The sequence below is a fragment of the Phalangium opilio genome, unplaced genomic scaffold, assembly GCF_054372755.1.
Source record: "Phalangium opilio isolate 3A_F unplaced genomic scaffold, DU_Popi_V2 ptg000089l_1, whole genome shotgun sequence".
Taxonomy (NCBI): domain Eukaryota; kingdom Metazoa; phylum Arthropoda; class Arachnida; order Opiliones; family Phalangiidae; genus Phalangium; species Phalangium opilio.
Window position 1 is genome coordinate 7,330,371 of NW_028324194.1, and position 15,214 is coordinate 7,345,584.

General features: G+C 37.5%; 1 protein-coding gene across 1 annotated transcript; it reads left to right on the forward strand.

Annotated features, from left to right (window-relative positions):
• The first annotated feature begins 13,830 nt into the window (after positions 1-13,830).
• On the forward strand, positions 13,831-15,165 carry LOC149647319 (uncharacterized). The gene is made up of 2 exons (XM_089849631.1): positions 13,831-13,872; positions 14,791-15,165. The coding sequence occupies exons 1-2, from the start codon at positions 13,831-13,833 to the stop codon at positions 15,163-15,165; spliced, it is 417 nt and encodes a 138-aa protein (XP_089705757.1).
• The last annotated feature ends 49 nt before the right edge of the window (positions 15,166-15,214 follow it).

Consider the following 15,214-nt stretch of genomic DNA (forward strand, 5'->3'; position numbering starts at 1 on the left):
AGAAGATGCAACAAGAAGAAATTGAAAAACTGAAGAAGATGAAACAAGAAGAAGCTGACGCGAAAGAGGTTTACTCGATTGCCCTGAATTCTCTCATCACCGTAGAAGTCAGGAAAAATTATGAAATTTTTACCCTGGAGAAGAAACTGAATGAATCAAAAGAACAATGGGATTTGGAATTGGCAGAAAAAAACCGAGCTTTGGAAGAACTGCAGAAAAAAGTGGCTTTACTGACCGAAGATAAACAGAAATTTAGAGATGAAAACTTGATCTTTTTTGTACAAATCGAACAACTTAAAAGTGACCTTGCGCAGTGCAAAACAGAATTACAATCGACAAAAACGAGTCATACCTACAATATGGTAAATAGCACAGTTTACCATCAAAAAGGTAATGTCACGCATATACAGCAAAATTAAGAATAAACAATTAACCTTTGTAAAAAAAGTCACAATCGTGTTCAAGTCATCCTTCAGAACAGTTACAAAATAATATAGAATAAGGGCAGAAAGTAATATTTCTCATACCATTGCATTAAAGACATCATACGAAAATTCATACAATTCCATTATAAAAATCAAAAATAATTTTTCAAAGACAAGAATTAAATTAAATCTAACCTGGTAATTTGTTTAAGCCTTCTTTTATCACCCGAAAATTTTTTTGAAAGAAATATTTGTGAAATTCATTTGAAAATAACTTTAAAAAGAAATATGAATTAAGTTCACTTAAGTATACCTATATTTTATAGAATTATTTTAACTCTATAAAATATAATATAGGCCTAGGCCTAATATAAATCTACATTTATTTTACTTTAAATTTATTTTCATTTGAAATTAAATTTCAACAAAAATTTATGTAATGGATTTGAAATAATAAACAACTATGTTAATTTTAAACGATAAAGATAAGAGTGTAACATTTTCAAAACCAATACCATACGATCTTCTTTATTTACTATTAATAAGAATAAACCGCAGCTTAATTACAAAGCTAAACTAGTTTTCTCTTAATCTTAAATGTCGGATTGCGAAATTGTAGCAAAAATTTAACCTATCATGTTTCCAATACGAAGACTTTTCTGGCAAAGTTTTGTTGGTGCTTTTTTCACGATATTGCCAAAATGAAACAAGTAAAAATTTATAAATTAATAAAAAAAATTGCAATGTAATTAGGTAGTAAAAAGAATAAAAAATTAAAACAAAACTAAGTAGTCGAATATTAAAACATTCTATTACGTTTAAAACTAAAATATTCATCTCAGATTTCCTTTCAAAGAAAATCAGGGTTTTCTAGTTTTTGCCAGGGGTGGAAAAATCGCCGTTAAAACCGGGTGGCAAAAACTAACTTTTCCTTCCGCCTCTTAACGGTTTATTCTAATTTTTATTTAAGATATTTCCCTAATTATTCGTTAAATATTTGAGAAAAACTTGAAGCTAAAGAAATATAAATTATGGCAGTTATCATTACGCTTTCAATTTCATAAGAATAAAGGATGATGTGCCAGTGCCACTGCTTTATAGTGTGAGTTCAGGTCTTCTAATTTAAGGAATGGCTCAAGCAAATGTTATTGCTTCTTTCACAATATTTAAGAAAACTTAAAATGGACCATTCTATTAATTTGAGAGAACCCAACGCGCAGGATCGGGGCTGCCATGATTTCAAGTTATTACCCTCGTGCCAAAAGGCAAAGACAGACGGATCCCGAGTTCACTACACAATGAGGAAGTCTAGTCGACTCGCACTGCCTCTAGCGGTGCTTCTTTTCTCGAGGGAAATAACCCTCTCAGCTGTAGTGTTTGTTTCTCTTTTGGATTTAATGGAATGATCCACTATTCTGAATAATATTATCATAAGTTCATAAGATATCTTCTCCATAAGTTTGTCACTGCTTACTGAGAACTTGTCATAAAGTGAGGGAGGCAGGTCATAGATTCTGGTAAAGCGACGCCTGGTGAGTCACTGACAAAGGCTTAATAATGCAGACTAAATAGGATGATGGGAGTCCTGCAAAATTAACCGAGTGTAGTCTGCAATTCTCGCTTATCGTTCTCGAACTAGCTCTCAGAAAGCTGTAAGTATCCTCCTATTAAAGGGTATGGGAATTTACAATTTCATATCATATTTTAGCACGAAAGTGGTATTATATTACACTTTCAAGTCTCTACTTTCAAAATATCAAGTTTTTAATATAATTGAACCAAAGTTTCTATTTTTAAAATCCATTGGAAAATCACGAAAACTCAGTTTCGATATATAAGTAATTTTGTCTTGTCGAGCTTGTTCGGTTGGTTTATGACATCACACGGGGAAACCTATATGCGCGAGCGCGAGCCCGAGCTATACCCGTCTCGTGCTCTGTCCATGCTTTGATAGCGGAGAGAGTGGCACAATCTCGCGTGTGTGACGTCAAAAACAAGAAAACGTTGTAGCCTTTCTTAAAAATTTTAAAAAGTGGATTTTAAATAATTTCATATGAAGCATTTTCAAATGCATATTGCCAAATAACTAGAAATCGGATAATTAAAAGCTTGATATTTTTGAATTCACAGTAATTAATTCTATCTTTTGCCGTTTTGGTAAAGTTGATTTGATTCATTTAGTGTTAAGGCAATATCCCGAAAACTTATTTAGGGATCGCGAAAATTATAAAAACCATAAATGAAAGGCTAATAAAAATATTATTATATATTGTTTGGAACAAACACATTTTACTTGAAGACAAAGATAACATTATCTAAGATAGGTTATAACATAAGTTTATCATGCCTCTAAGTACACAAATACGGGTTACAACTGGGCATCTTCCGCAGGCTACTGTGACGTCAGAACTCGTATAGCGCTAAGATCCGAAGAGAGAAAATTTTGAAATTTCTGTCGCGGTGCAGCCACCAAGCGGTCGAGACGATTACTAAATGGGTCACGTGATAAAAAATCATCCAATGCGATAAAGGAGATTTTTACGTTTCGTATAGGCAGGCATTGGGGGGAACGAAATTTACTTAAGCAACCCCAAATCCCGCTCTCTCTCGTGAGATAGAGGCGGTTTCAGTCGTGAAACATTCTAAAAGGGGTAAAAGAAACGCTAGGCTAGGCAGTACAATTTTATATTGAAGTTGAGGTGATAAATGATACGGAGAGTATAGGGTTTCATTAAAGGGAGCCAGACAAACACTATTGCCATAGAAGTAGCAGCCATTTCTCTACTTAGAGGCATTATAAACTTATGGTTATAATACCTTTGCATCGCGTTCTTATTAAATTTACTGATAAAGGAAATTTTTGTGGAAAAGGCTCATCGGTGTCCTCAAGGTGACATCACACCCAAATTGCGTTGCACTAAATGGGTAAGTCCTTAATGGATTTAATACTAATAATATTATGAAACGAATGACTGGATCCCGATTTTGTTTGTAAACAATAACTACCTTAAACTCCAAACGCTTATTTTTTATTGCGCCGTGATGGACGCATTCCCCTCATTGTTTAAATGGAAAGGAGTTGTCCAAGGTTATATTTAAGACGATAAATAATCTCTAGCTGTATTTTAAATGAATTCATAGTTTTCATCTATTTACGTTAAATTTTACTAATTTCCATTCAAAAATAAAGAAATTCACCATCATCAGCGTTTCCTGAATAGTTCACATATATGAACCGGATCCTTTGTTCGGTTCACGGGTAGTTGAGCGGTTTTCAAAAGAGCGTTTTGGAATAAAGCGGTTCCCAAAACAGCGGTTTGCAAAACCGCGTGGAAGCAAAACCGCGGTTGCTGTTCCGCGTTTCTCAATACAGCGGCGTTTCTCAATACAGCGCTATTTCCCAAAACAAAGGTTGCTGTTTCCGCCCAAACTGTGATTGATAGGGAGGGAAATCTCTATTATATTAAGTATATAGGACAAAGAACAACATTATGCAAAAAGGAGTAGTGTTATATCGGTAGTAAATATAAAATATAATTTTTTGGAAAAGGTATATTATTTTGGGAAGTTAATGAAGATAAACATTAATTTTTTGGAAAAGGCGTACTTTCGTACGCTCAAGATATAAACGCTGTAATCAAAATGCGCTAAAACGAGAAATGGCTATATTGGCAAACGCGTTTATGAAAAAGCCGTTTTGGACAATGCTGTTTTGATAACACGCCCAATCGATAACATACCCTTTGTTCGAGGGGTCCGACATCCCCAAAATAGCGTACGGGATTTCGTGATTTCGAGAAAGTCTAGGAGATTTCTTCCATGATTTCGCGATTTTGCCAAAGATTTCGGAATTTCTTATTTGCTTTCGCGATTTCTTCAAAGATTTCGCCATTTTGTGTGAAAGATTTCGCTAGAAACGTACGGGATTTCGTGTAAATGTCGGACCCCTCGGTTTTGTTCAGTTCAACGTTATCATTTGGTGTTGCTTAAATCCAACTATTTTTGGAAAGCCACGATAAACTACAGTTTATAAAAATCCTTTCAATATCTTAATTCGAAGAACTAAATCGCGCCACCCTGGTGTTTTTAGGCAGACGAAAAAACCACTTTATTTCTCCTACACTGTCCCTTTTACGTTCTACTTTCCGTCAGCTCAAAAAACTCATTCATACTTATTTTTAACAAGGGGTATTTATTTATTCTCAATCAGTAATAAACAATAGATATATATTACAGATGTTAAGCTCCAAGATGGTAAAATTGTAGTGGAAACATACCTTAAAGAAGAGCAATTGTGACAAAATATTTTCGTGCCAGATTTAAACCTTGGAATAATTGTGCCTTAATGGAATTTCTATTACGCGTGTGCAACTAAACTAAGTGCACGGTGTAGCTAAAGTAATTGCGCTTGAGAATGTTTAAAAGTAATTTAGCGCGTATGACCCTCAGAGAAAAACAAGTGGCCAAAGGTCTAATCGGAAGTAAAATGACCCTTACTTTGCGGAAAATCAAATTAAATTTTTTTTATCAATATTCCTTAATTTATTTAATTGGTAAATAGTTAATTTAATGAGCCTTAAAATGCTTTTTTGTTCACTCATCTTCTACCTGCCAACGCTGACCCGATCCAAACCTTCATTCTGTTTTTGAATCGTTCGTATTTTATGCTTCACTCCGATAAATTCACCTTAAATTCGCGAGCTCTAAATTTCGCCACACCATGATTAGTCCTTGCGCATACCAGAAGCAGGAAGCTGCAGGATATTTATTTTAATGAAACCGTTTTGTTTGTTTATACTTCTTTTGGCCTAATTACACATAACTCTCATTTTTGAAGTATTTTTAATGCTTTTTAGGAAAAATAACCAGTAGAATTTCAGGGATTTGAAAGAAGCGAAGGAAAACTTTTAAACAAGTTTGGTTTTTCTTCTCAAATAGGACACAAATGAAGCCATGAACTCGTTTTCTTATGCGGACAAGAAAACGACTTCAGAAAATGTACCCTGACATTGTCGCTTTGAGTCTTCTACGTCGCGTTAGTTCAGTATATTCAGAAAAATATATCAGACTTCATTTCAATAAGGGATATATATGAAATGTTATTGTAATTGAACGCCAACCGTTTCTGAAACATTCAGACATTGGTAATAAGTGTCTCGGTTTGATTTTTCTCTAAAATGTCATTCCAGGACGGCAAGAAATCTTTGGACTTGAATTAAAAACTGAACTTGAGAGTTAATCAACCATTGACGCACTCACCATCGTTAAAAGAAATCCAAGAAGTAATTGCCGGCTTAACACTCAAATACTTACGGGTAATTGAGGGAGGGTCTTAATAAAATTTTACGATTTCTCTAATTATTTAATATCGAAAGCAGACAACAAATAAGAGAAGAATTACTGAGTAAACACAGAAGGACAGGTGACGGTCTACACGATGGGGAACTCCAATTCTCGTTCAGATATAAAGGAGGCGTCAGTGGGGAACTCCAATTCTCGTTCAGATATAAAGGAGGCGTCAGTGGGGAACTCCAATTCTCGTTCAGATATAAAGGAGGCGTCAGTGGGGAACTCCAAATCTCGTTTTGATATAATGGAGGCGTCAATGCGTGGCGACGTAGAAAGTGTTGAAGCTTGCTTGAAGAGAGGGGAAGACCCAAACAAGAGAGACAAATTGGGCCAGCCTCCCTTGATGGCCGCCTCCTGTTTCGGCCATGTAGAAGTGGTGAAATTGTTGATCCAATATGAAGCCGGCGTTAATCTGGTTCCCCGAGACCGTCTACATCGGATTGATCTTGAGCCTATATTTGAGATGCACTATCACCCGATGGGGAGACGCAGATTCTACAATATGAAGCCATGCAAGATAAGTTTTCATTCAGAATTTGCTAAGCGGGTGAAATACTACTGGACATCTTTATTATACGCTTCATATGAAGGTCATGTTAATGTGGTTAAATTGTTGGTAGAAAACGGAGCTCAAATTGATGCTAAAGACAGTTTAACAAGAACTGCTTTGTACTTGGCTTCCGAAAGAGTCCATTTAGACGTTGTGCAATTTTTGCTCGAAAAAGGTGCGGCAGTTGACACGATGGATAATGAAGGCTTTACGCCGTTAATCGTAGCTTCCGTAAAGGGACACTTGAATGTTGTAAGATCATTTTTCCGATATGGAGCAAACATTGAGCACGTGAGAAAATATGGCCTTAAACCATTACGCGCTGCTATTGATAGTGGTTCATCAGATGTGGTTCGTGCACGAATCAAATATGGCGCGAATGTCAACAAAAGAGACAATGATAATGGCTCGACACCTTTACACGAATGTTGTGCATTGTGCCACTCGGAAGTAATCAGAGCCCTCTTAGACGGTGGCGCCAATATTAACGCTCTCATTAATGACGGGAGGTCGTCTCTGTACTTAGCTTCCGAAAGAGGCTATTTAGAAGTTGTGCAACTTTTGCTCGAAAAAGGTGCGGCAGTTGACACGATGGATAATGAAGGCTTTACGCCGTTAATCGTAGCTTCCGAAAAGGGACACTTGAAGGTTGTAATATCATTGTTCCAAAATGGAGCAAACATTGAGCACGTGGCGAAATGTAACCTTACACCATTATGCGCTGCTATTCGTGGTGATTCATCAGATGTGGTTCGTGCACTAATCAAATATGGCGCAAATGTCAACAAAAAAAGAGACAATTCTGATGGCTCGACACCTTTACACGAATGTTGTGCATTGGGCCACTCGGAAATAATCACGGTCCTCTTAGACGGTGGCGCCAATATCAACGCTCTCAATAATGACGGGAAGTCTTCTTTGGACTTGGCTATCGAAAAACAAAATGGGACTATTTCAGATATTCTTTTGGACCGTGGAGCTAAAGTTGGCAATGATATTCAAAAAGAACTGAGAGAAAAGGTCTCAAAGATGAATGATGGACTTAAACGTTTACAAGATGAATTGAAATCTGTCCTAACCGAAAAAGACGAAGCAGTGAGTGAAAAAATGGCAGAAATTGCGAGACTAAAGAAAAAGCACGAAGAAGAAATTGCGAGACTAAAGAATAAGCAACAAGAAGATGCTGATGCAAAAGAGGTTTATTCGATCGCCATGGATTTGCTTATCAACGAAGAGGTCAGAAAAAGTAATGAAATTTGTCTCATGGAGAAGAAATTAAATGAATCGAAAGAAGAATGGGATTTGGTCATTGAAGAAAAGAACCGAGAGTTAGAAGAACTGCAGAGCAAAATATCTGAACTGACCAAGGATAGGCAACTATTGAAAGTTGAAAACACAACCCTTTTGGAAGAAGTCGAAAAACTTAACAAAGACCTCGAACAGTCTAGATTAGATTTGCAATCTGCTAAAACAGATTTGCAATCTGCAAAAACGGGACCCTTATTCAAGGATTGCACAATAAAAGTTGAAAAAGGTAGCACTTTCGCAGTTCAGAATTGCATAGAATGAAAAATAGCTTTTGTAACCAAGACTCGAAAATAATGAACTGTACGAATTGAAAGGATAGACACTTAATTTTTCATATCGATATTTTAAAGATACCTAGTTAATTTCCATTTCTAAGAGACCTTAGACAGTCTGAAACGGATTTGCAATCGGTCAAGGCGAGCCATATATTAAAGATCATTGTAATGTAATGTTCTATTTCAGAAGAGTAATTGTTGCAATAATAAAGAATGAATTTTGCTGATGATTTCTATTTAAATGCTTTAAGGACAAACAGTAAATTTTTAATACCAAAAAAAAACATTATTATAACTGTGAAAGTTTGTGAGTTTGAATGTTTGTTACTTGATTCAGCTATAACTGCTGATTGGATTTGAATGTAATTTGGCATGCATGTAGAATTCGACCTGGATTAACATACAGGATACTTTAAAACCCACTAGTAGGTTTGCTACTGATAATTTTATTTTTAATGACAAAATTGTTGTTACTAACTAGTCTACCACGCAAAACAAGCCGTGGGAAAAAGCTTAGTTATATCAGGAGTTCATAATAACCCCCCTTCGGGGGGGAAGTACGAAACTTGCCATAGAGCTAATGGTAAAAATCGCGAACAACAAGATTTTGTCGTTGCGCATATAAAGGACTAGCCTGTTGATGGACATTCAACTTTACAGTAGATTGTAATAGTATCTATACTCCTTGGTTTTCGTTCCAAAACTTGGCTGGGAGCCTGGGATCATAGAGAAAGAAAGGTATGCTGGGATCTCCGTCGTAAAGAAAAATGGCGAGTATGCGGACGTAGAAAGACGATGGAATTCTTATATTAAAGATACTGGGAATCAATTTGTACATACCGTTTTAATTTAACCACGGAATTCTCACACATATCACAAGAAAACATTAATGACTATCGTTTAAATGTTTTGTAGAAAACTAGAAACCATCGCAAAGCCAACTTCTAAGCCAAGGCTTAATGTACACCGCGGCTGACCGCGCCGACAGACGCGACTCGCGAGCCATTTTCGCTCCCAAAATCACAAGATAAAAATAGTGCTAACCCGGAATATGGGAAAATAATGCGCGTGGGGTAACTATTTCTTTGGGAGTTAAGCGGTGTATAAATCCGCTGAGCTTTACGGCGACAATTTGTTGTTACGGGCTTTTTAACTAGTTTCGTACTTCCCCCCCGAAGGGGGGTTATTATGAACTCCTGGTTATATGGTCCCGTCCTGATTAGTAAGGCCCAAGGAGGATGTATAAGAGGGGAGGCTCGTTCTAGAAAGTGTGGAGGTAAAAAAATAAACGAGGCAGAGACCACAAGCAGTGGCGCGCAACTTCCACGCGCATGCCGTTGGTAAAGGTGATTGTTTTTGGAAACTAGGGATAGTTCACATTTGGGTCCCGTGTCCAGTATTTAGAGTCAGGGTGTTTACATTTACCAGCGATTGTTCACATTTGGGGTCCTCTAAGGGGTTTTGGAAATAAGATATTGTGCAAAACTTAAAAGAGTTAAAAAGCTGAAAACATAGCGAATTGTGTCTAAAGAAGCATATTTCATATCCTGAAAGTTTCAGGTGTCTAACGTTAGCGGAACTAAAGTTATTCAAAGATTTCTAAAAAGTGTTCACAATTACCAGTACCAACCCTAGTTCTGCTAATATAAAATTGAATAAAAATAACGGTACAGAAAGATTATTTTATCTCAGATAGATTATAATACCTTTGTATTGAGTGCGATATTGAAATAGCGTTACTTATACATTTACTGATAAAGCGTATTTTAGAGAAAAGATTCATCGCCATTCAGGAGGTGATATCACACCGAAATTGGGTCGCATTAAATTGGTAAGTTTTTAATGGCTTTAATATGTTTATGAAACTGGAACCCAATTTAGTTGGTATACAGTAACTAGGCGGGCTAGGCCTACCAAAAACCAGAAGTCCATGTGTGATGGACTCCTGCTAAAACCCCAAACAGTTAGTTTTTAATGCGCAGTCATGGACGGGTACCTCTCATGGTTTGAATGGATTGGAAAGGAGTAATGTTCAAGGGTATGTTTAAAGGGGCTGTTTGGACAGTGGGACAAACGACGTTCTTCGTCATAGTCTTTTTACTGTATTTCAAATAAATTCATAGTTTTGATCTATCTAGGCCTATTTACCTTCAATTTTGCTAATTACCACACAAAAATGGAGGAATTCATCGCACCAGTGTTTCCTGAATAGTTCACATCACGGATGTTTATTGTAGAAGGAGTAGAGACTAGGCCTCTAGGGCCTAGACATAAGCGTACTAGTGCTCCGCGCACAATTTTCACGCATACCGAGCCTATGTAAACAATCTCTGACGTCACGTGTTTTAAAGAAGGCGTCGTTTTCTTCTTTCCCGGCTTAATTCTTTGAATATTTTCCATATTATAGATAATATAAATAGAAATAATAGTAAAAATTAAAATTTAAATAAGATTTGCAAACGCTTCAGAAACTCCCGTCACTCGGACTCGATACACAAGACCGAGGCTTAACCCTCCTCAACGTCGGTAGCTCGCGGCCATCTTTCTCCTTTACATGGGCTCGCCTAGGTTTGGAGGGAGGGTCAAAATTCATACCCTCTTTTTATGGTCAAATAAGGTCTAGCTTTTTTTAGTAGAGGGGAAGCTACGAGTCTCTACTCCTTCTACAATACAGCTCCGTGTTCACATATCCCTGGCACTGTCCCATTTTATCCCCTACTTCCCATGGGCTCAAAAAAAATTCAACCTTATTTTTAGGAAAAGATGTTGCAAAATGTCAAGCAGAAATCAAATCAACAATAGAAAGTACAGATTTTAATGCACTATAGATGTTAAGCTCCGAGCTGGTAAAATTGTAACGGAAACTTAATATAAGGTTAAGTAATTGCGAGAAGAAACGGTGGAATCCATATTTTTATGCAAAAGTCACTGATGTAGAACTCGAACTTTTTCTATAATTGTAAAAAAAGAAATTTTTACCAAATTTCTTTGCAGGATAACAAGAAATCTTTCTAGCTTTATTCATGACGCAAATGACGAACGAACTATCTTCTTCAGTTGGGATAACCAGCCTACAACTGGTGCTCTCACCATTGCTTAAACAAATACAAGAAGTGAAGATTTTTTAAAAGAGAAAAACTGTTATTTTTTTCTGGTGAGAGATGACCAAGAAGTGATATCTAGTTTATTAGGGAGGAGGTATAAGATACCGAAGTATTCGCGCACCAGTCCCCCTTCCAAAATACAAGGGGGGACGTAAAAGGAGGCCGGACTATTTCGCCTCGCCTCAGTCGGAAAATACGAATTTTCGTTATTCGCGTCGTGCTGACGTGAGTTTTCAAGGACCAATGAGATCCTGATTGTAATTTAGAGGCGGCGGGGATTAACTCCGGACAGGCTACGTTTGGACTGGAGATAAAGCTGGAAATGTGGCGAATTTATACCTTCTCCATAGTAATCTAGATATCACTTCTTGAGATGGCCTTAAAATATAACTTACGACGGCGTTTCTAATTATCTAGCAAATACCAGATGACTGTCTACGAGAAAGAGAATATTCTACGGTAGCTAAATTCAACAATATGGGGAATTCGCAATCCAGTTTAGACATACATGCTGCGTCAATTGATGGTGATATAGATCGCGTAGAGACTGCGTTGAAGAGGAAGCAAGATCCCAACAAGAAGGACAGTTCCGGTCGGACTCCGTTGATGTACGCCTGCCGTTTTGGCCATATCGATCTTGTCAAATTGTTGATCCAAAATGGAGCTCGGATTAATGAAACGGACCGAGAAATCAGATCCCCGATAATGTACGCTGCAGACAATGGTCACTTGAATGTTGTAAAATTCTTGATTGAAAGTGGAGCTGATATAGAGCAGGCAGGTAAGGATAACTGGGCACGGCTAATGGAAGCTTCCAGGAGAGGTGACTTGAAGGAGGTGGAGCTTAGACTGTTGATAGACAACGGAGCAAGGATTGATAAAAGAGACAAGAATGGAAACACTGCCTTACGCTTAGCATCCCATAATGGCCATTTGCATGTTGTAAAATGTTTGCACGAAAGAGGTGCGACAGTTGACAAGACAGATTTTTTCAGCATAACCCCAGCTCTAATCGATAACGGCGCCAATGTCAACGTAAGAGACGAGCATGGCAGGACGCCATTACATTATAGTTGTTTAGAAGGACGCGATGCAGTAACAAAGATCCTCATAAACCGAGGCGCAATGATTAACGTAACCAATAAGATGTGCCGTTCACCTTTGGATTTGGCTATCAAAGGTCGCCACTGGAGTACTTCAGAGATTCTTTTGGACCGTGGAGCTAAATTTGGAAGTGAAATGCAAAATGAAGAGCTGAGAGAAACATTATCAAAACTAAATGATCGAGTTAAAAATTTTCAAGATCAGTTGAACTCCGCTCTCAGTGAAAAAGAGGAAGCGGAGAAACAAATGGAGGAAACGATGGAAGAAATTGCGAGACTAAAGATGCAACATCAAAAAGATTCAGATGCACTCGAGTTCTATTTGTCCGTTCTGGAAAAACAAAGAAAACAACAAGAGGAATTGTTAATCGCGGAAAACAACACGAAGAGTAATAAAATTACTCAACTAGAAGCGGAAATTGAGGAAACGAAGAGACAACTGGATTTGGTAATGGAAGAAAAGAATAAGAAGAGTAATCAAATTTCTATCCTGGAGGAAGAATTATCTGGCATGAAAAAACAACTGGATCTGGTCGTGGAGAAAAGAAACGGAGAGTTAGAAGAATTGCAGACAAAAGTTGCGGATCTGACAGCGAATGAGCAATTGTTCATGTCTTTTTCGGAAGAAGTCAATGAACTTAAAAATGACCTCGAACAGATGAAAAGAGATTTTCAGTCGGCTAAAACGGGCACCACATTCAAGGATTGTACAATAAAAGTTGCAAAAGGTAGCACTTTCGCAGTTCAGAGTAGCGTAGAATGAAAAATGGCTTTTGTAACCAAGACTTGAAAATAATGAACTGTACCAATTGAAAGGATACACACTTACTTTTTCATATCGATATTTTAAAGATACCTAGTTAATTTACATTTCTAACAAACCTTAGACAATCTGAAACAGATTTGCAATTGGTCAAGGCGAATCATATCCACAATCACTGTAATGTTATCCTTCAGGTAATTTACTGTTCGCAAAATTCAAAAAATATAGTATGAAAATTCAAAATTGTCCAGGTTTACAAACTATTTTTTTGTAAGTACGGACAGTAAAATAACAGTATATTTAAAGCCTTAATGCCAAAGTAAATTTTTTCTGTAATAGTAATTGAAACTTTATTGTATAATCAAGAATTAAATTGAGCTCAACCAGTCAATTGCGCGAATAAATTAAAGAGATGTACAATGTGTCATGTAGGGGTTGTACCAATATTAAGGTTATCTTCCTTCAAATAGAGCTCTACTGAGCATGCGTGAATTTCATCGCGCTATTAGTGCACTGGGTATGGGCATCACCACTACCGTTGAGCACTCTTTGGAGCAGTCAGTGGAAATCGCTATTAGCTATGAAGTATTGTTTCAATTCGCTATGCCAAGAACTTTGATATTAATATTTCAATTTTAAAATGGGGTGTTGACCATTTTATTAAAGCATTACTACATTTGCATATAGACTCTGCTGCCATTCTCAGACATGGCTTAGAGACAACGTGAGTTACGTCTGGGTTAACCTTGACCTTGCTTATTTGGAAACTCATCTAATTGAGGAAGTTTAATCAGATTGTATTCTTTAATTATTTACTTTACTCCATCTGGGTCGATAATGAAACTGAACTTCCTTGTTGTTCGATTAACATAGAAAGGGATTGCACGTTTCAATCTCGGGTATCGTATATTCGACATTAAAACGAAGACTGTCTTAATTAATTTCTCGAAGTGATGAAAGAATTCTCGGTGGTCCTCTTCCTGGCTGCATTCACGGTAAATATAACAATTCCATCTTAGAAACTTCGTAGTAAAACCTCACGTAGAAGACGGTAAACTGAACTGAACCTAACACACTGTGCGGGTTAGTAACTTAGGTTGCCCTCACCGAAAGAACGATCTTACGAGAACTTCTAAAATTGTGAATTAAGATAGCTATGGCCAGAAGTGAGATGAGACTAGAAGTGAAGGGCTCTAGCATTGATAGTAGATCCTGGCACTATTGAACAAATTTGAGGATTTTATGCCGCTTCCCACGCGCTAAAACTAGAGAGAGAAAAATTGGTCGAGTTCCAAAAACATTTCCTACCCCCTTCCCCTCAACCTAAAGCGGCCGAACACGGAACCGGCTCCTTGAATCTAGTTCGGCCGTCTACCACCGCGAGCGTCTCACGTTTTGGAGGGAAAATTCAGAAACCGCTACTAGAGGGCCAACCGTTCTTGTGTTATCAAGAATATTCACTTTCGCCGAGTGAAGAATTTGGTTAGCTCAATACTTCTGGTCTCATCTCACTTCTGCTATGGCGTCACAATGCAGAACAAGACACGTAAACATTTACGAAATAGCTAGGTGTCGTTGGGGTGGTGATGGCGTGTAAGTTTTGTATGTGCGAATGTAGTACCATGATTACCGAAGGGGGTATGGTAGTACAGTATAGATGGTTTTCAAACGTGGAGGATTCATACCATTTACACCAGGAGACCGGGCTACCTGGAGGACAAAAAGCAGACGGATTTCTGTCATCCAGGTAGCCCGGCCTCCTGGTGTAAATGGTATGAATCCTCCATGTGTGAAAACTATCTATTCTTGTTTTCTAACTCGTTAAGGTAATATTCGAGATTAACCAACAGTTGGGGTTATATATTAAATGTTTAAAATGAAATTGAAAGTTATAATCTAAGCTTTACTTTCAGGTTTTGTTTGTAGATGGCGCTCAAAGCAATGACGTCATCGCGGCGATTGAAGCGGGAGACAAAGAGAAGTTATCGGATTTATTATCGAACTGGACAGATATAAACAAGTGCTTGGAAGAGGTTTATAAAACACCCCTTTCAATCGCAATTCGAAGGAAGAAAATAGAATTAGCCCTATTTCTCATGGAAAAAGGAGCCAATCCGAATGAAATTTGTGCTGACTCTTATCCTCTACTAGATGCAGCGACGCGTTTGGGATCCGTGACGCTGGTTAAAGCCCTTCTCGATAAAGGAGTGGAAGTTGACGAAGACGCTTTGGTCACCGCCATGGTTTTTGATCACAAAGATATTTTAGAGTTATTCATACACTCTTAAAAAAGGGGTTCTAAAAATACACCCTAAAAGCTCTAACGAATTGTCCCAG